Source organism: Phasianus colchicus, chromosome 38 (assembly GCF_987193195.1).
Source record: "Phasianus colchicus chromosome 38, bPhaCol1.hap1.1, whole genome shotgun sequence".
In the NCBI taxonomy this organism is placed as follows: Eukaryota; Metazoa; Chordata; class Aves; order Galliformes; family Phasianidae; genus Phasianus; species Phasianus colchicus.
Window position 1 is genome coordinate 1,181,027 of NC_143473.1, and position 22,491 is coordinate 1,203,517.

General features: G+C 63.6%; 1 protein-coding gene across 1 annotated transcript in view; it reads right to left on the minus strand.

Moving 5' to 3' along the window:
- SYMPK (symplekin scaffold protein) overlaps positions 1–22,491 on the minus strand; it is an 87,345-nt gene that overhangs the window by 46,262 nt on the left and 18,592 nt on the right. The window contains exons 8-13 of the mRNA XM_090130076.1: positions 16,834–17,004; positions 13,501–13,740; positions 10,671–10,825; positions 10,423–10,573; positions 5,587–5,818; positions 276–423 (exon numbers count right to left, since the gene is read on the minus strand). Coding sequence (XP_089986202.1) covers positions 276–423; positions 5,587–5,818; positions 10,423–10,573; positions 10,671–10,825; positions 13,501–13,740; positions 16,834–17,004 — 1,097 coding nt within the window. The remainder of the gene's footprint in view (positions 1–275; positions 424–5,586; positions 5,819–10,422; positions 10,574–10,670; positions 10,826–13,500; positions 13,741–16,833; positions 17,005–22,491) is intronic.

Here is a 22,491-nt window from a genome sequence, read left to right on the forward strand (position 1 = left end):
CCCCCCCACATCCCCCATCCCCATCCCCCCCCTTCCCCCCCATCCCCCCCACATCCCCAACACCCCCAACCCCCCCCACCCCCCCACCCCCCCCAGCCCCCCCCCCCGCCCCCCCCACCTGCGCAGCCCCGCTGCAGACCCCCCCCACATCCCCAATACCCCCAACCCCCCCACATCCCCCATCGCCCCCCTCCCCCCCCATCCCCCCCACATCCCCAACACCCCCAACCCCCCCCCACCCCCCACCCCCCCCGCCCCCCCCCCGCCCCCCCCACCTGCGCAGCCCCGCTGCACCCCACGGCCCGCTCGGCGTGCAGCACCCTGCAGAAGGCGCCCAGCTTCAGCTGCTCCAACTGCGCGGCGCTCAGCGGCTGCACCGCCTCCAGCAGCCGGAACGCGCGGCGCCGGCCGCCGGCACCCGGCCTGGGGGGGGGACAGACGGACAGGGGGACGTTGGGGACGGGCGGACGGATGGGGGCGTGGGGACGGATGGGGGCAGGGACGGACAGGCGGACGGATGGGGGCGTTGGGACGGATGGGGACAGGGATGGACAGGGGGACGTTGGGGACATGGGGACGGATGGGGATGTGGGGACGGATGAGGACATGGAGACGGATAGGGACAGGGACAGACAGGGGGACGTTGGGGACATGGGCACAGATGGGGATATGGGGACGGATGGGGACAGGGGGACGTTGGGGACATGCAGACGGATGGGGGCGTGGGGGGGATGGGGACAGGGATGCACAGGGGGACGTTGGGGAGATGAGGATGGATGGGGACAGATGGGGACATGGGGACGGATGGGGACAGGGATGGACAAGGGGACAGATGGGGACATGGGGACATGGGGACGGATGGGGATGTGGGGACGGACAGGGGGACATTGGCAACGTGGGGATGGATGGGGACAGGGATGGACAGGGGGACGTTGGGGACGGATGGGGACAGGGACGGACAGGGGGACGTTGGGGATGGATGGGGACATGGGGACAGATGGGGGTGTGGGGACAGGGATGGACAGGGGGGCGTTGGGGACATGGAGACAGATGGGGATGTGGGGACGGACAGGGGGACGTTGGGGACGTGGGGACGGATGGGGGCATGGGGACAGATGGGGACAGGGATGCACAGGGGGACGTTGGGGAGATGAGGATGGATGGGGACAGATGGGGACATGGGGACGGATGGGGACAGGGATGGACAGGGGGACGTTGGGGACGTGGGGACAGATGGGGACAGATGGGGACATGGGGACGGATGGGGACAAGGATGGACAGGGGGGTGTTGGGGACGTGGGGACGGATGGGGACAGGAGTGGACAGAGAAACAATGAGAACAGGGACAGGCAAGGGGACAGATGGGGACATGGGGACGGATGGAGATAGGAATGGACAAGGGGACAGATGGGGGCGTGGGGACGGATGGGGACAGATGGGGACATGGGGACAGATGGGGACAGGGATGGACAGGGGGACGTTGGGGACATGGGGACGGATGGGGACAGGGATGGACAGAGGGATGTTGGTGATGGATGGGGACATGGGGACGGATGGGGGCGTGGGGACAGGGATGGACAGGGGGGCGTTGGGGACATGGAGACAGATGGGGATGTGGGGACGGATGGGGACAGGGATGGACAGGGGGACGTTGGGGACGGGCGGACGGATGGGGGCGTGGGGACGGATGGGGGCGTGGGGACAGATGGAGACAGGGATGGACAGGGGGGCGTTGGGGAGATGAGGATGGATGGGGACAGATGGGGACATGGGGACAGCTGGGGGCAGGCATGGACAGGGGGGCGTTGGGGACATGGGCACAGATGGGGATATGGGGATGGATGGGGACAGGGGGACGCTGGGGACGTGCGGATGGATGGGGGCGTGGGGGGGATGGGGACAGGGACGGACAGGAGGACGTTGGGGACATGGGGACGGATGGGGACAGGGATGGACAGGGGGACAGATGGGGACATGGGGACGGATGGGGATATGGGGACGGATGGGGACAGGGACGGACAGGGGGACGTTGGGGATGGATGGGGACATGGGGACAGATAGGGATGTGGGGACGGACAGGGGGACATTGGCAACGTGGGGATGGATGGGGACAGGGATGGACAGGGGGACGTTGGGGACGTGGGGACGGATGGGGACAGGGACGGATGGGGACAGGGACGGACAGGGGGACGTTGGGGACATGCGGATGGATGGGGGCGTGGGGGGGATGGGGACAGGGATGGACAGGGGGACGTTGGGGACATGGAGACAGATGGGGACAGGGATGGACAGGGGGACGTTGGGGAGATGGGGACAGATGGGGATGTGGGGACGGATAGGGACAGATGGGGACATGGGGACAGATGGGGACAGGGATGGACAGGGGGACATTGGGGACATGGGGACAGATGGGGACAGGAATGGACAGGGGGACAGATGGGGACGTGGGGACGGATGGGGACAGGGGGACACCCCTCCCGGCACCCCCCTATTTAACCCCCCACCCCCCATTAAACCCCCTGCCCTCCAATTCAACCCCCCACCCCCCATTTACCCCCCCAGCACCCCCCATTTGACCCCCCCCACCCCCAATTTAACCCCCCACCCATTTACCCCCCCCGATTTAACCCCCCACCCCCATTTACCCCCGCAGCACCCCCCCGTTTAACCCCCCACCCATTTACCCACCCCCCAATTTAACCCCCCAGCCCCCATTTACTCCCCCAGCACCCCCCCATTTACCTCCCCCCCACCCCCAATTCAACCCCCCAGCCCCCATTTAACCCCCCACCCCCATTAAACCCCCCCACCCCCCATTTACCCCCCCCATTTAAGCCCCCACCCCCATTTACCCCCCCCATTTAACCCCCCACCCCCCATTTACCCCCCCAGCACCCCCCCGTTTAACCCCCCACCCATTTACCCACCCCCCAATTTAACCCCCCAGCCCCCATTTACTCCCCCAGCACCCCCCCATTTACCTCCCCCCCACCCCCAATTCAACCCCCCAGCCCCCATTTAACCCCCCAGCCCCATTAAACCCCCCCACCCCCCATTTACCCCCCCAGCACCCCCCATTTACCCCCCCCATTTAACCCCCCACCCCCAATTTACCCCCCCAGCACCCCCTATTTAACCCTCCGCCCCCCATTTACCCCCCCAAGCAGCCCCTATTTATCCCCCCATTTAACCCCCCCATTTAACCCCCCAGCACCCTCCAATTTAACCCCCCACCCCCTATTTACCCCCCCCATTTAACCCCCCACAGCACCCCCCATTTACCCCCCCCATTTAACCCCCCACCCCCAATTTACCCCCCCCAGCACCCCCTATTTAACCCTCCGCCCTCCATTTACCCCCCCACCCCCCAATTCAACCCCCCACCCCCCATTTACCCCCCCAGAACCCCCTATTTACCCCCCCATTTAACCCCCCCCATTTACCCCCCCATTTAACCCCCCACCCCCCATTTACCGCCCCCAGCACCCCCTATTTACCCCCCCCATTTAACCCCCCATTTACCCCCCCCAGCACCCCCCAATTTAACCCCCCACCCCCTATTTACCCCCCCCATTTAACCCCCCCACCCCCCATTTAACCCCCCCCCCATTTACCTCCCCAGCACCCATTTACTCCCCCAGCACCCCCCATTTACCTCCCCCCCACCCCCTATTTAACCCCCCCAGCACCCCCCATTTGAACCCCCCACCCCCCAATTCAACCCCCCACCCCCCATTTACCCCCCCAGCACCCCCCATTTAACCCCCTGCCCCCCATTTACCCACCCCCCAATTTAACCCCCCAGCCCCCATTTACTCCCCCAGCACCCCCCCATTTACCTCCCCCCCCCTCATTTAACCCCCCCCATCTACCCCCCCAGCACCACCCATTTAACCCCCCACCCCCTATTTAACCCCCACAGCACCCCACAATTTAAGCCCCCACCCCCCATTAAACCCCCCCACCCCCAATTCAACCCCGCAGCCCCCATTTAACCCCCCAGCCCCATTAAACCCCCCCACCCCCCATTTACCCCCCCAGCACCCCCCATTTACCCCCCCCATTTAACCCCCCACCCCCCATTTACCCCCCCCAGCACCCCCTATTTAACGCCCCCCCCATTTACTCCCCCACCCCCCATTTAACCCCCCACCCCCCATTTACCCCCCCCAGAACCCCCTATTTACCCCCCCATTTAACCCCCCATTTACCCCCCCAGCACCCCCCAATTTAACCCCCCACCCCCTATTTACCCCCCCCATTTAACCCCCCACCCCCCATTAAACCCCCCCACCCCCCAATTCAACCGTCCAGCCCCCATTTAACCCCCCAGCCCCATTAAACCCCCCCACCCCCCATTTACCCCCCCCAGCACCCCCCATTTACCCCCCCCATTTAACCTCCCACCCCCAATTTACCCCCCCCAGCACCCCCTATTTAACCCTCCGCCCCCCATTTACCCCCCCACCCCCCAATTCAACCCCCCACCCCCCATTTACCCCCCCAGAACCCCTCTATTTAACTCCCCACCCCCCATTTACCCCCCCCAGAACCCCCTATTTACCCCCCCATTTAACCCCCCCCATTTACCCCCCCATTTAACCCCCCACCCCCCATTTACCCCCCCCAGAACCCCCTATTTACCCCCCCATTTAACCCCCCCCATTTACCCCCCCATTTAACCCCCCACCCCCCATTTACCCCCCCAGCACCCCCTATTTACCCCCCCTATTTAACCCCGCCCCCATCTACCCCCCCAGCACCCCCCAATTCAACCCCCCACCCCCCATTTACCCCCCCCAGTACCCCCTATTTACCCCCCCATTTAACCCCCCCCCATTTACCCCCCCATTTAACCCCCCACCCCCCATTTACCGCCCCCAGCACCCCCTATTTACCCCCCCCATTTAACCCCCCCCCATTTACCCCCCCAGCACCCATTTACTCCCCCAGCACCCCCCATTTACCTCCCCCCCACCCCCTATTTAACCCCCCCAGCACCCCCCATTTGAACCCCCCACCCCCCAATTCAACCCCCCACCCCCCATTTAACCCCCCACCCCCCATTTACCCCCCCAGCACCCCCCATTTAACCCCCTGCCCCCCATTTACCCACCCCCCAATTTAACCCCCCAGCCCCCATTTACTCCCCCAGCACCCCCCATTTACCTCCCCCCCCCCTCATTTAACCCCCCCCATCTACCCCCCCAGCACCACCCATTTAACCCCCCACCCCCTATTTAACCCCCACAGCACCCCCCAATTTAAGCCCCCACCCCCCATTAAACCCCCCCACCCCGCAATTCAACCCCGCAGCCCCCATTTAACCCCCCACCCCCATTAAACCCCCCACCCCCCATTTACCCCCCCCAGCACCCCCTATTTACCCCCCCTATTTAACCCCCCAACCCCCATTTACCCCCCCACCCCCCAATTCAACCTCCCACCCCCCATTTACCCCCCCAGAACCCCCCCATTTAACCCCCCACCCCCCATTTACCGCCCCCAGCACCCCCTATTTACCCCCCCATTTAACCCCCCACCCATTTCCCTCCCCCCCTCCCCCCAATTTAACCCCTCACTCACCGTGGCTGCGTGCCGGGCAGGATGGGCTCCGGTCTCCTCTTAGCCTGGGGGGTTTCTTCTTCGAGACCCCCCCCCGGACCCCCACCTCCTTGTCCCCCCCCCTGCGCCCCCAGCACGGCGATGGCCTGGCCCTGCCCCAGCGCCGACAGCCTCCGTTTGATGAGGACGTTTTCAGCCCGCGGGGTTTTTTCCTCCCGCGGTTCCTCCTTCAGCTGCTTCGTCTGTTCCACCCCTACGGGGCAGGGAAAAGATCCTAATCCCGGAGTTTTACCCCAAAACGGCCCCGGAGAGGCTGTAATCCCAATGATTCGATCCCAAAATGGCTCTAAGAAGCCTTAATCCCGTCATTTCCTGAGATAAAATGGCCACAAACAGCCATAATCCCGATACTTTGATCCCAAAATGGCTCTAAGAAGCCTTAATCCCGTCATTTCCTGACCCAAAATGGCCCCAAACAGCCCTAATCCCACTGATTTGACCCCAAAATGGCCACAAACAGCCCTAATCCCATCGTTTCCCATCCCAAAATGGCCACAAACAGCCCTAATCCCATCATTTCCCATCCCCAAATGGCCACAAACAGCCTTAATCCCAATACTTTGATCCCAAAAAGGCTCTAAGAAGCCTTAATCCCATTATTTCCTGAGACAAAATGGCCACAAACAGCCCTAATCCCATCATTTCCCATCCCAAAATGGCCACAAACAGCCCTAATCCCACTGATTCGATCCCAAAATGGCTCTAAGAAGCCTTAATCCCATCATTTCCTGACACAAAATGGCCACAATGAGGCCTTAATCCCGATGCTTCGATCCCAAAATGGCTCTAAGAAGCCTTAATCCCGTCATTTTCGGAGATAAAATGGCCACAAGCAGCCTTAATCCCATCGGTTCCCATCTCAAAATGGCCCCAAACACCCTTAATCCCGATACTTTGATCCCAAAAAGGCTCTAAGAAGCCCTAATCCCATCATTTCCTGACACAAAATGGCCCCAAACAGCCCTAATCCCACTGATTTGACCCCAAAATGGCCACAAACAGCCCTAATCCCATCGTTTCCGGACCCAAAATGGCCACAAACAGCCCTAATCCCAATGATTTGACTACAAAATGATCCCAAACTGCCTTAATCCCATCATTTCTTGACCCAAAATGGCCACAATGAGGCCTTAATCCCGATGCTTCGATCCCAAAATGGCTCTAAGAAGCCTTAATCCCGTCATTTCCTGAGACAAAATGGCCACAAACAGCCTTAATCCCATCGGTTCCCATCTCAAAATGGCCACAAACAGCCCTAATTCCACTGATTCGATCCCAAAATGGCTCTAAGAAGCCCTAATCCTGTCATTTCCTGACACAAAATGGCCACAAACAGCCCTAATCCCATCGTTTCCCATCTCAAAATGGCCACAAACAGCCTTAATCCCGATACTTCAATCCCAAAAGGGCTCTAAAAAGCCTTAATCCCGTCATTTCCTGACACAAAATGGCCACAAACAGCCTTAATCCCACTGATCTGACCCCAAAATGGCCACAAACAGCCCCAATCCCATCATTTCCTAACCCAAAATGGCCACAATGAGGCCTTAATCCGGACGCTTCGATCCCAAAATGGCTCTAAGAAGCCTTAATCCCGTCATTTCCTGACACAAAATGGCCACAAACAGCCCTAATCCCAATGATTTGACCCCAAAATGGCTCTAAGCAGCCTTAATCCCATCATTTCCTAACCCAAAATGGCCACAAACAGCCCTAATCCCATCATTTCCCATCCCTAAATGGCCCCAAACAGCCCTAATCCCGATACTTCAATCCCAAAGGGCCCTAAAAAGCCTTAATCCCATCATTTTCGAACCCAAAATGGCCACAAGGAGCCCTTAATCCCGATACTTAGATCCCAAAATGGCTCTAAGAAACCCTAATCCCGTCATTTCTCCCCCCAATCCCCCTCACCATGCCCTAATCCCACCATTTCTCCCCCTCACCAGGCCCTAATCTCACCATTCCTTCCCCCAATCCCCCTCACCATGCCTTAATCCCACCATTTCTCCCCCTCATCATGCCCTAATCCCACCATTTCTCCCCCCTAATCCCCCTCACCATCCCCTAATCCCACCATTTCTCCCCCTCACCAGGCCCTAATTCCACCATTTCTCCCACTCACCATGCCCTATTCCCACCATTTCTCCCCCCCAATCCCCCCCACCATGCCCTAATACCACCATTTCTCCCCCCAATCCCCCTCACCATGCCTTAATCCCACCATTTCTCCCCTCAAAACCCCTCACCATCCCCTAATCCCACCATTTCTCCCCCTCACCATGCCCTAATCCCACCATTTCTCCCCCCAATCCCCCTCACCATCCCCTAATCCCACCATTTCTCCCCCTCACCAGGCCCTAATCCCAACATTTCTCCCCCTCACCAGGCCCTAATCCCACCATTTCTCCACCTCACCATGCCCTAATCCCACCATTTCTCCCCCTCACCATGCCCTAATCCCACCATTTCTCCCCCCAAACCCTCTCACCATGCCCTAATCCCACCATTTCTCCCCCCAAAACCCCTCACCATGCCCTAATCCCACCATTACTCCCCCTCACCATCCCTAATCCCACCATTTCTCCCCCCAAAACCCCTCACCATCCCCTAATCCCACTGTTTCTCCCCCTCACCATGTCCTAATCCCACCATTTCATGCCCCAATCCCTCTCACCAGACCCTAATCCCACCATTTCTCCCCCCAATCCCCCCCACCAGGCCCTAATCCCACCATTTCTCCCCCTCACCATCCCCTAATCCCACCATTTCTCCCCCCAATCCCCCTCACCATGCCCTAATCCCACGATTTCTGCCCCCAAAACCCCTCACCATCCCCTAATCCCACCATTTCTCCCCCCAAAACCCCTCACCATGCCTTAATCCCACCATTTCTCCCCCTCACCATCCCCTAATCCCACCATTCCTCCCCCCAATCCCCCCCACCATGCCCTAATCCCACCATTTCTCCCCCTCACCATGCCCTAATCCCACCATTTCTCCCCCCAAAACCCCTCACCATCCCCTAATCCCACCATTTCTCCCCCCCAATCCCCCTCACCATGCCCTAATCCCACCATTTCTCCCCCTCATCATGCCCTAATCTCACCATTTCTCCCCCTCATCATGCCCTAATCCCACCATTTCTCCCCCTCATCATGCCCTAATCTCACCATTCCTCCCCCCAATCCCCCCCACCATCCCCTAATCCCACAATTTCTCCCCCCAATCCCCCTCACCATGCCCTAATCCCACCATTTCTCCCCCCAATCCCCCTCACCATCCCCTAATCCCACCATTTCTCCCCCTCACCATGTCCTAATCCCACCATTTCTCCCCGTCACCATGCCCTAATCCCACGATTTCTGCCCCCAAAACCCCTCACCATGCCCTAATCCCACCATTCCTCCCCCCAATCCCCCCCACCATGCCCTAATCCCACCATTTCTCCCCCTCACCATCCCCTAATCCCACCATTTCTCCCCCCAAAACCCCTCACCATCCCCTAATCCCACCATTCCTCCCCCCCAATCCCCCTCACCAGGCCCTAATCCCATTTCTCCCCCTCACCATCCCCTAATCCCACCATTTCTCTCCCCAATCCCCCTCACCATGCCCTAATCCCACCATTTCTCCCCCTCACCATGCCCTAATCCCACCATTTCTCCCCCCAATCCCCCTCACCATGCCCTAATCCCACCATTCCTCCCCCCAATCCCCCTCACCATGCCCTAATCCCACCATTTCTCCCCCTCACCATGCCCTAATCCCACCATTTCTCCCCCCAATCCCCCTCACCATGCCCTAATCCCACCATTTTTCCCCCTCACCATGCCCTAATCCCACAATTTCTCCCCCCAATCCCCCTCACCATGCCCTAATCCCACCATTTCTCCCCCCAATCCCCCTCACCATCCCCTAATCCCACCATTTCTCCCCCTCACCATGTCCTAATCCCACCATTTCTCCCCGTCACCATGCCCTAATCCCACGATTTCTGCCCCCAAAACCCCTCACCATGCCCTAATCCCACCATTCCTCCCCCCAATCCCCCCCACCATGCCCTAATCCCACCATTTCTCCCCCTCACCATCCCCTAATCCCACCATTTCTCCCCCCAAAACCCCTCACCATCCCCTAATCCCACCATTCCTCCCCCCCAATCCCCCTCACCAGGCCCTAATCCCATTTCTCCCCCTCACCATGCCCTAATCCCACCATTTCTCCCCCTCACCATGCCCTAATCCCACAATTTCTCCCCCCAATCCCCCTCACCATGCCCTAATCCCACCATTTCTCCCCCCAATCCCCCTCACCATCCCCTAATCCCACCATTTCTCCCCCTCACCATGTCCTAATCCCACCATTTCTCCCCGTCACCATGCCCTAATCCCACGATTTCTGCCCCCAAAACCCCTCACCATGCCCTAATCCCACCATTCCTCCCCCCAATCCCCCCCACCATCCCCTAATCCCACCATTTCTCCCCCTCACCATGTCCTAATCCCACCATTTCTCCCCCTCACCATGCCCTAATCCCACCATTTCTCCCCCCAATCCCCCTCACCATGCCCTAATCCCACCATTTCTCCCCCCAATCCCCCTCACCATCCCCTAATCCCACCATTTCTCCCCCTCACCATGCCCTAATCCCACCATTTCTCCCCCCTCACCATGCCCTAATCCCACCATTTCTCCCCCCAAAACCCCTCACCATCCCCTAATCCCAACATTTCTCCCCCCAATCCCCCTCACCATGCCTTAATCCCACCATTTCTCCCCCCCAATCCCCCTCACCGGGCCCTAATCCCGCCGCTGTCATCTGCGTGGCCATCAGCCTCGCCAAATGTTTGATCTGTGCCTCGGTTCCGGCCGACTCCACGGGGGTGTAGGTGGCCTGGAAGGACGCAGGCATGGCCTCGGGGAGGTACACCATGCTGATCAGCACCTATGGGGACACCATTGTCACCTCCCCCCCTTCGCGTCACACCGTGTCCCCCGGCCCCCTTTTTCCCCACCTCCCCCCCTTCCCCCCCCCAACAGACCAGGTTGGCGACGTTCTCCGGGGTGAGGAGAGGCTGCAGGAACTCGGCTGTGATGTCGGTGTCGGATGGGGTGCTGGTTTGACCCCCCCCCTTTGGGGACGTCACCGTCACCACCTCCAGGTCCTTGTCCTCATCGTCCTCGCCCAGAGGAGCCTCTGTGGGTGACACGGGGGGGGGTGCTGTTCCTGGGGGTAACTGGGAGGAGGCTGGGGGTGTCTATGGCCGCCCCAGTTGGTCCCGGTGTCACCAGGAATGGATTGGGGGCAACTGGGAGGCACTGGGAGGACCCAGGGGTGGCACTGGGAGGACCCTCAGGGTCTCTAAGGCCACTTCAGGTATCCTCAGTGTTCTCAAGAAAGGATTGGGGGCACTGGGAGGACCCAAACGTCACTGGGAGGACCCATGGGTGACACCAGGAGGACCCAGGAGGTCACTGGGAGGACCCATGGGTGACACCAGGAGGATCCAAGGGGGTACTGGGAGGAAACAAAGGTCACTGGGAGGACCCAGGAAGGCACTAGGAGGACCCAAAAATCACTGGGAGGACCCATGGGTGACACCAGGAGGACCCAATGGGGCACTGGGAGAACCCAAAGGTCACTGGGAGGACCTGTGGGTGACACCAGGAGGACCCAAGGGGGCACTCGGAGGACCCAGGGGTGACACCAGGACCCAGGGGGGCACTGGGAGGACCCAGGGGTGACACCAGGAGGACCCAGGGCTGACACCAGGAGGACCCAGGAGGGCACTGGGAGGACCCAAAAATCACTGGGAGGACCCATGGGTGACACCAGGAGGATCCAGGGCTGACACCAGGAGGACCCATGGGTGACACCAGGAGGACCCAGGAGGGCACTGGGGGGACCCAAAAGTCACTGGGAGGACCCAAAAATCACTGGGAGGACCCATGGGTGACACCAGGAGGATCCAGGGCTGACACCAGGAGGACCCAGGGGGGCACTGGGAGGACCCATGGGTGACACCAGGAAGATCCAGGGGGGCACCAGGAGGACCCAGGAGGGCACCAGGAGGACCCAGGAGGACACCGGAGGACCCATGGGTGACATGAGGTGGACCCAGGGCTGTCCCCGGGAGGACCCAGGGGGGCACTGGAAGGACCCATGGGTGACACCAGGAGGACCCAGGGGGGCACCGGGAGAACCCATGGGTGACACCAGGAGGACCCAGAGGGGCACCAGGAGGACCCAGGGGGGCACCAGGAGAACCCATGGGTGACACCAGGAGGACCCAGGAGGGCACCGGGAGAACCCGTGGGTGACACCAGGAGGACCCAGGGGGGCACTGGAAGGACCCATGGGTGACACCAGGAGGACCCAGGAGGGGACCAAGAGGACCCGTGGGTGACACCAGGAGGACCCAGGAGGGCACTGGAAGGACCCATGGGTGACACCAGGAGGACCCAGGAGGGGACCAAGAGGACCCGTGGGTGACACAAGGAGGACCCAGGAGGGCACTGGTAGGACCCATGGGTGACACCAGGAGGACCCATGGGTGACACCAGGAGGACCCAGGGGGGCACCGGAAGGACCCATGGGTGACACCAGGAGGACCCGTGGGTGACACCAGGAGGACCCAGAGGGGCACTGGGAGGACCCAGGGCTGACACCAGGAGGACCCAGGAGGACACTGAAAGGACCCATGGGTGACACCAGGAGGACCCAGGAGGGCACTGGTAGGACCCATGGGTGACACCAGGAGGACCCAGGAGGGCACCGGGAGGACCCAGGGGGGCACCAGGAGAACCCATGGGTGACACCAGGAGGACCCAGGAGGGCACCGGGAGAACCCGTGGGTGACACCAGGAGGACCCAGGGGGGCACTGGAAGGACCCATGGGTGACACCAGGAGGACCCAGGAGGGGACCAAGAGGACCCGTGGGTGACACAAGGAGGACCTGTGGGTGACACCAGGAGGACCCAGGGGGGTATTGGGAGGACCCAGGGCTGACACCAGGAGGACCCAGGAGGGCACTGGAAGGACCCATGGGTGACACCAGGAGGACCCAGAGGGGCACCAGGAGAACCCATGGGTGACACCAGGAGGACCCAGGGGGGCACTGAAAGGACCCATGGGTGACACCAGGAGGACCCAGAGGGGCACCAGGAGAACCCATGGGTGACACCAGGAGGACCCAGGAGGGCACCGGTAGGACCCGTGGGTGACTCCAGGAGGATCCAGGGCTGACACCAGGAGGACCCAGGGGGGCACTGGGAGGACCCATGGGTGACACCAGGAGGACCCAGGGCTGACACCGGGAGAACCCATGGGTGACACCAGGAGGACCCAGGGGGGCACCGGGAGAACCCATGGGTGACACCAGGAGGACCCAGGAGGGGACCAAGAGGACCCGTGGGTGACACAAGGAGGACCTGTGGGTGACACCAGGAGGACCCAGGGGGGTATTGGGAGGACCCAGGGCTGACACCAGGAGGACCCAGGAGGGCACCGGGAGGACCCGTGGGTGACACCAGGAGGACCCAGGAGGGGACCAAGAGGACCCGTGGGTGACACCAGGAGGATCCAGGGCTGACACCAGGAGGACCCAGGGGGGCACTGGGAGGACCCATGGGTGACACCAGGAGGACCCAGGGGGGCACTGGTAGGACCCGTGGGTGACACCAGGAGGACCCAGGAGGGGACCAAGAGGACCCGTGGGTGACACCAGGAGGATCCTGGGCTGACACCAGGAGGACCCAGGGGGGCACTGGGAGAACCCATGGGTGACACCAGGAGGACCCAGGGGGGCACCGGGAGAACCCATGGGTGACACCAGGAGGACCAATGGCCGACCCCGGCGGGACCCCCTCACCCAATTTCATCTTTTTGAGGGCAGCGTCGGGGTCGTCGCGGGCGCGCTTGCGGGCGTCGCGGGGGCTGGGCATGCTGCGGGCGATCTCGGCCTGCTGGGTGCCCAGGTCCACCAGCAGGGTGGTGATTTGGGGCTGGAAATCCCCCGACGCCGGGTGGCGAAGGACGCTGAGGAGGTGCAGCTTCAGGTTCTTGCGGACGCTGCTCACCTGAGACTTGGCCAGCGTGGGGGGCAGGTTGGCTGCGGGGACAAAAAAGGGGGGTGGGGGGCCATGAGGACATCCAAGAGAGGTGGCCATGGGGACACCCAAGGGTGGTGGCCATGGGGACACCCAAGGGTGGTGACCGTGGGGACACCCAACAGAGATGGCCATAGGGACACCCAATGGAGATGGCCGTGGGGACACCCAGGAGAGGTGGCCATGGGGACACCCAAGGGTGGTGGGCATGGGGACACACAAGGGTGGTGGTCATGGGGACACCCAATGGAGATGGCCATGGGGACACCCAAGAGAGGTGGCCATGGGGACACCCAGGAAAGGTGGCCATGGGGACATCCAAGGATGGTGGCCATGGGGACACCCAAGGGTGGTGACCGTGGGGACACCAAACGGAGGCGGCCATGGGGACACCCAAGGGTGGTGACTGTGGGGACACCCAACAGAGATGGCCGTGGGGACACCCAAGAGAGGTGGCCATGGGGACACCCAGGAAAGGTGGCCATGGGGACATCCAAGGGTGGTGGCCATGGGGACACCCAAGGGTGGTGGCCATGGGGACACCCAACAGAGATGGTTGTGGGGACTCCCAACAGAGGTGGCCACAGGGACACCCAATGGAGGTGGCCATGGGGACATCCAAGGGTGGTGGCCATGGGGACACCCAAGGATGGTGGGCATGGGGACACCCAGAGATGGTTGTGGGGACTCCCAACAGAGGTGGCCACAGGGACACCCAATGGAGGTGGCCATGGGGACATCCAAGGGTGGTGGCCATGGGGACACCCAGGAGAGGTGGCCATGGGGACACCCAAGGGTGGTGACCGTGGGGACACCAAACGGAGGCGGCCATGGGGACACCCAAGGGTGGTGACCGTGGGGTCACCCAGGAGAGGTGGCCATGGAGACACCCAACGGAGATGGTTGAGGGGACACCCAGGAGAGATGGTTGTGGGGACACCCAACGGAGGTGGGCATGGGGACACCCAAGGGTGGTGGCCATGGGGACACCCAGGAGAGGTGGCCATGGGGACACCCAAGGATGGTGACCATGGGGACACCCAAGGGTGGTGACCGTGGGGACACCCAACAGAGATTGTTGTGGGGACACCCAACAGAGATGGCCATAGGGACACCCATGGGGACACCCAAGGGTGGTGGCCATGGGGACACCCAAAAGCAGTGGCCATGGGGACACCCAATGGAGATGGGCATGGGGACACACAAGGATGGCGGCCATAGGGACACCCAGGAGAGGTGGCCATGGGGACACCCAAGGGTGGTGACCGTGGGGACACCAAACGGAGGCGGCCATGGGGACACCCAAGGGTGGTGACCATGGGGACACCCAACAGAGATGGCCATAGGGACACCCAATGGAGATGGCCGTGGGGACACCCAAGAGAGGTGGCCATGGGGACACCCAGGAAAGGTGGCCATGGGGACATCCAAGGGTGGTGGGCATGGGGACACCCAAGGGTGGTGGCCATGGGGACACCCAAAAGCGGTGGCCATGGGGACACCCAATGGAGATGGGCATGGGGACACCCAAGGATGGTGGCCGTGGGGACACCCAAGAGAGGTGGCCATGGGGACACCCAACGGAGGTGGGCATGGGGACACCCAAGGATGGTGGCCATGGGGACACCCAACAGAGATGGTTGTGGGGACTCCCAACAGAGGTGGCCACAGGGACACCCAATGGAGATGGCCATGGGGACACCCAGGAGAGATGGTTGTGGGGACACCCAACGGAGGTGGGCATGGGGACACCCAAGGGTGGTGGCCATGGGGACACCCAAAAGCGGTGGCCATGGGGACTCCCAATGGAGATGGGCATGGGGACACACAAGGATGGCGGCCATGGGGACACCCAGGAGAGGTGGTCATGGGGACACCCAAGGGTGGTGACCGTGGGGACACCAAACGGAGGCGGCCATGGGGACACCCAAGGGTGGTGACCGTGGGGACACCCAACAGAGATGGCCATAGGGACACCCAATGGAGATGGCCGTGGGGACACCCAGGAGAGGTGGCCATGGGGACACCCAAGGGTGGTGACCGTGGGGACACCCAACAGAGATGGCCATAGGGACACCCAAAAGCGGTGGCCATGGGGACACCCAACGAAGGTGGCCATGGGGACACCCAAGGGAGATGGCCATGGGGACACCCAACAGAGATGGCCATAGGGACACCCAACGGAGGTGGCCATGGGGACACCCAATGGAGGCAGCCACGGGGACACCCAATGGAAGTGGCCACGGGGACCCCCAACGGAGGTGGCCATGGGGACCCCCAAGGATGGTGACCATGGGGACACCCAAGAGAAGCGGCCACGGGGACACCCAATGGAGGCAGCCACGGGGACACCCAAGGGAGGTGGCCATGGGGACACCCAACGAAGGTGGCCATGGGGCCCCCCAAGAGAGGTGGCCATGGGGACACCCAAGGGTGGTGACCATGGGGACACCCAATGGAGGCAGCCACGGGGACACCCAATGGAAGTGGCCATGGGGACCCCCAAGGGAGGTGGCCATGGGGACCCCCAACGAAGGTGGCCATGGGGACCCCCAAGGGAGGTGGCCATGGGGACCCCCAACGAAGGTGGCCATGGGGACCCTCAAGAGAGGTGGCCACGGGGACCCCCAACGAAGTTGGCCATGGGGACTCTCAAGAGAGGTGGCCACAGGGACCCCCAAGGGAGGTGGCCATGGGGACACCCAAGAGAAGCGGCCATGGGGACACCCAACGGAGGTGGCCACGGGGACACCCAAGGGAGGTGACCATGGGGACCCCCAAGGGAGGTGGCCATGGGGACCCCCAATGGAGGCAGCCACGGGGACACCCAATGGAAGTGGCCACGGGGACACCCAACGGAGGTGGCCACAGGGACCCCCAAGGGAGGTGGCCACGGGGACCCCCAACGAAGGTGGCCATGGGGACCCCCAAGAGAAGCGGCCATGGGGACACCCAACGGAGGCGGCCACGGGGACCCCCAAGGGAGGTGGCCATGGGGACCCCCAAGGGAGGTGGCCACGGGGACCCCCAACGAAGGTGGCCATGGGGCCCCCCAAGAGAGGTGGCCACGGCGCCGGCTGCCACCCCGCGCTCACCATGCAGGGTCTCGTAGGCCTGGATGACCTCGGCCATGAACATGGGCCGCTGGCGGGCGATGGAAGCCAGGGAGCCGAGCGCGGCCGTCAGGTTGATGGAGGAGATGGCCGGGTGCACCATGAAACGCAGCAGCTGCTCCAGCGCCGCGCGGCCCTCCTCCCACAGCGCCGCTGCGGGGCGGCCCCAGCTCACAAGTGTCCCCAAGGGTCCCCAAATTCCGCCCCCCCACCCCGACCCCCGTGTCCCATCACGTCCCTCCACGCGTCTCCGCATCCCTCCGTGTCCCCCCATATGTCCCCATGTCACCCCATGGGTCCCCAGGTCCTCCCCATATGTCCCCATGTCACCCCATGGGTGCCCATGTCCTCCATGTCACCCCATGTCCCCCCATACGTTCCCACGTCCCCCCACATGTCCCCATGTCCCCCCACATGTCCCCATGTCACCCCATGGGTGCCCAGGTCCTCCCCATACGTCCCCATGTCCACCCATGTGTCGCTACGTCCCTCCATGTCCCCCCACATGTCCCCATGTCATCACATGGGTCCCCATGGGTTCCCATGCCCCCCCATACGTCCTCATGTCCCCCCACATGTCCCCATGTCACCCCATCGGTGCCCAGGTCCTCCCCATACGTCCCCATGTCCCCCCATGTGTCACTACGTCCCTCCATGTCTCCCCACGTGTCCCCATGTCACCCCATGGGTGCCCAGGTCCTCCATATACGTCCCCATGTCCCCCCAGGTCCCCCCACACGTCCCCATGTCACCCCATGGGTGCCCATGCTCTCCATATACGCCCCCATGTCCCCCCATGCGTCACTACGTCCCTCCATGTCCCCCAAAAAGGTCCCCATGTCACCCCATGGGTGCCCACGTCCCCCCACATGTCCCCATGTCACCCCATGGCTGCCCAGGTCCTCCCCATACGTCCCCATGTCCCCCCATGTGTCACTACGTCCCTCCATGTCCCCCCACACGTCCCCATGTCACCCCATGGGTGCCCACGTCCCCCCACATGTCCCCATGTCACCCCATGGGTGCCCAGGTCCTCCATATACGTCCCCATGTCCCCCCATGTGTCACTACGTCCCTCCATGTCCCCCCACATGTCCCCATGTCACCCCATACGTCCCCACGTCCCCCCACGTGTCACCATGTCACCCCATGGGTGCCCATGCTCTCCATATACGTCCCCATGCCCACCCATGGGTCACTACGTCCCCCCATGTCACCCCACATGTCCCCATGTCACCCCATGGGTGCCCAGGTCCTCCCCATACGTCCCCATGTCCCCCCATGTGTCACTACGTCCCTCCATGTCCCCCCACACGTCCCCATGTCACCCCATGGGTGTCCAGGTCCTCCATGCATGCCCCCATGTCCCCCCATACGTTCCCACGTCCCCCCACATGTCCCCATGTCCCCCCACATGTCCCCATGTCACCCCATGGGTGCCCACGTCCCCCCACATGTCCCCATGTCACCCCATCGGTGCCCATGCTCTCCATATACGTCCCCATGCCCACCCATGGGTCACTACGTCCCCCCATGTCACCCCACATGTCCCCATGTCACCCCATGGGTGCCCATGCCCTCCACATATGTCCCCACGTCCCCCCACATGTCCCCATGTCATCCCATGGGTGCCCAGGTCCTCCCCATACGTCCCCATGTCCCCCCATGTGTCACTACGTCCCTCCATGTCACCCCACGTGTCCCCGTGTCACCCAATGGTTGCCCACGTCCCCCCACATGTCCCCATGTCACCCCATGGGTGCCCAGGTCCTCCCCATACGTCCCCATGTCCCCCCATGTGTCACTACGTCCCTCCATGTCACCCCACGTGTCCCCGTGTCACCCAATGGTTGCCCACGTCCCCCCACATGTCCCCATGTCACCCCATGGGTGCCCATGTCCCCCCACATGTCCCCATGTCACCCCATGGGTGCCCATGCCCTCCACATATGTCCCCACATCCCCCCATGTGTCCCCATGTGTCCCCACATCCCCCGACCTGTATCCAAGTCCCCCTTTACATCCCCACGTCCCCCCACCCACCCCTCCATCTGTCCCCCCACCCCCAGGTGCCCCTTTACCCCTTTATGCCCCCACCCACCCCTCCATCTGTCCCCCCACACCCCCCCCGATACCCCCACCCCCTTTACGTCCCCACATCCCCCCACCCACCCCTCCGTCTGTCCCCACACCCCCCCTGTGCCACCCACCCCAGGTGCCCCTTTACCCCTTCATGCCCCCACCCACCCCTCCATCTGTCCCCCCACACCCCCCCGTGCCCCCCACCCCCTTTACGTCCCCACATCCCCCCACCCACCCCTCCATCTCTCCCCACACCCCCCCCATACCCCCACCCCCAGGCGCCCCTTTACCCCCCCACATCCCCCCACCCACCCCTCCATCTCTCCCCACACCCCCCCTGTGCCCCCCACCCCAGGTGCTCCTTTACCCCTTTATGCCCCCACGTCCCCCCACCCACCCCTCCATCTCTCCCCACACCCCCCCCTCTGCCCCCCACCCCAGGTGCCCCTTTACCCCTTTATGCCCCCACCCCCCCCTCATACCCCCACCCCCAGGTGCCCCTTTACCCCTTTATGCCCCCACCCACCCCTCCATCTGTCCCCCCACCCCCCCATACCCCCACCCCCCTGTGCCCCTTTACCCCTTTATGCCCCCACATCCCCCCACCCACCCCTCCATCTCTCCCCACACCCCCCCCTCTGCCCCCCACCCCAGGTGCCCCTTTACCCCTTTATGCCCCCACCCACTCCTCCATCTGTCCCCCCCCCCCATGCCCCCACCCCCAGGTGCCCCTTTACCCCTTCATGCCCCCACGTCCCCCCACCCACCCCTCCATCTGTCCCCACACCACCCCCCATGCCCCCCACCCCCTTTACATCCCCACGTCCCCCCACCCACCCCTCCATCTGTCCCCCCCCCCTCATACCCCCACCCCCAGGTGCCCCTTTACCCCTTTATGCCCCCACCCACCCCTCCATCTGTCCCCCCACACCCCCCCCATGCCCCCACCCCCTTTATGTCCCCACGTCCCCCCACCCACCCCTCCATCTGTCCCCCCCCCCCATACCCCCACCCCCAGGTGCCCCTTTACCCCTTTATGCCCCCACCCACCCCTCCATCTGTCCCCCCACACCCCCCCCCCGTGCCCCCCACCCCCTTTACGTCCCCACATCCCCCCACCCACCCCTCCATTTCTCCCCACACCCCCCCTGTGCCCCCCACCCCCAGGTGCCTCTTTACCCCTTTATGCCCCCACCCACCCCTCCATCTGTCCCCCCACCCCCAGGTGCCCCTTTACCCCTTTATGCCCCTATGTCCCCCCACCCACCCCTCCATCTGTCCCCCCTTCCCCCGTCGCCCCTTTACATCCTCATGTCCCCCCACACCCCCTCCGTGTCCCCCCCCCATACCCCCACCCCCAGGTGCCCCTTTACCCCTTCATGCCCCCACCCCCCCCTCCATCTGTCCCCACCCCCCCCGTGCCCCCCACCCCCTTTACATCCCCACGTCCCCCCACCCACCCCTCCATCTGTCCCCCCCCACACCTCCCCCCCATACCCCCACCCCCTTGCACCCCTTTACATCCCCAAATCCCCCCACCCACCCCTCCATCTCTCCCCACCCCCCCCCATACCCCCACCCCCTTTACGTCCCCACGTCCCCCCACCCACCCCTCCATCAGTCCCCCCACCCCCAGGTGCCCCTTTACCCCTTCATGCCCCCACCCCCCCCTCCATCTGTCCCCCCCCCCCTCATACCCCCACCCCCAGGTGCCCCTTTACCCCTTCATGCCCCCACCCCCCCCTCCATCTGTCCCCACACCCCCCGATACCCCCACCCCCATTACATCCCCACATCCCCCCACCCACCCCTCCATCTGTCCCCCCCCCATCCCATATCCCCACCCCTGGCGCCCCTTTATCCCCCCACGTCCCCCCACCCACCCCTCCATCTGTCGCCCCCCCACACCCCCCCCCATACCCCCACCCCCTTTACATCCCCACGTCCCCCCACCCACCCCTCCATCTGTCCCCCCACACCCCCCCCCGTGCCCCCCCACCCCCTTTACATCCCCACATCCCCCCACCCACCTCTCCATCTCTCCCCACACCCCCCCCCTCTGCCCCCCAGCCCAGGTGCCCCTTTACCCCTTCATGCCCCCACATCCCCCCACCCACCCCTCCATCTTTTCCCCCCACCCCCAGGTGCCCCTTTACCCCTTTATGCCCCCACCCACCCCTCCATCTGTCCCCCCACCCCCCCCCCCGTGCCCCCCACCCCCATTACACCCCCACATCCCCCCACCCACCCCTCCATCTGTCGTCCCCCCCCCCATACCCCCACCCCCAGGTGCTCCTTTACCCCTTTACGCCCCCACCCCCCCCATACCCCCACCCCACTGCACCCCTTTACCTCCCCCCATCCCCCCACCCACCCCTCCATCTCTCCCCACCCCCCCCGATACCCCCACCACCATTACATCCCCACATCCCCCCACCCACCCCTCCATCTGTCCCCCCCCCATCCCATATCCCCACCCCTGGCGCCCCTTTATCCCCCCACGTCCCCCCACCCACCCCTCCATCTGTCCTCCCCCCATCCCATACCCCCACCCCCCTGCACCCCCTTACGTCCCCACATCCCCCCACCCCCCCTCCATCTGTCCCCCCACCCCCAGGTGCCCCTTTACCCCTTCATGCCCCCACCCCCCCCTCCATCTTTTCCCCCCACCCCCAGGTGCCCCTTTACCCCTTTATGCCCCCACCCACCCCTCCATCTGTCCCCCCACACCCCCCCCCCGATACCCCCACCACCATTACATCCCCACATCCCCCCACCCACCCCTCCATCTGTCCCCCCCCCATCCCATATCCCCACCCCTGGCGCCCCTTTATCCCCCCACGTCCCCCCACCCACCCCTCCATCTCTCCCCACCCCCCCCATACCCCCACCCCCTTTACATCCCCACGTCCCCCCACCCACCCCTCCATCTGTCCCCCCACACCCCCCCCCGTGCCCCCCACCCCCTTTACGTCCCCACATCCCCCCACCCACCCCTCCATTTCTCCCCACACCCCCCCTGTGCCCCCCACCCCCAGGTGCCCCTTTACCCCTTTATGCCCCCACATCCCCCCACCCACCCCTCCATCTCTCCCCACCCCCCCCATACCCCCACCCCCTTTACATCCCCACATCCCCCCACCCACCCCTCCATCTTTCCCCCCCCCCTCATACCCCCACCCCCAGGTGCCCCTTTACCCCTTTATGCCCCCACATCCCCCCACCCACCCCTCCATCTGTCCCCCCACCCCCAGGTGCCCCTTTACCCCTTTAAGCCCCCACCCACCCCTCCATCTGTCCCCCCCCCCCATACCCCCACCCCCAGGTGCCCCTTTACCCCTTCATGCCCCCACCCACCCCTCCATCTGTCCCCCCCCCCCATACCCCCACCCCCAGGTGCCCCTTTACCCCTTTATGCCCCCACCCACCCCTCCATCTGTCCCCCCACACCCCCCCCCCCGTGCCCCCCACCCCCTTTACGTCCCCACGTCCCCCCACCCACCCCTCCATCTGTCCCCCCCCCCCTCATACCCCCACCCCCAGGTGCCCCTTTACCCC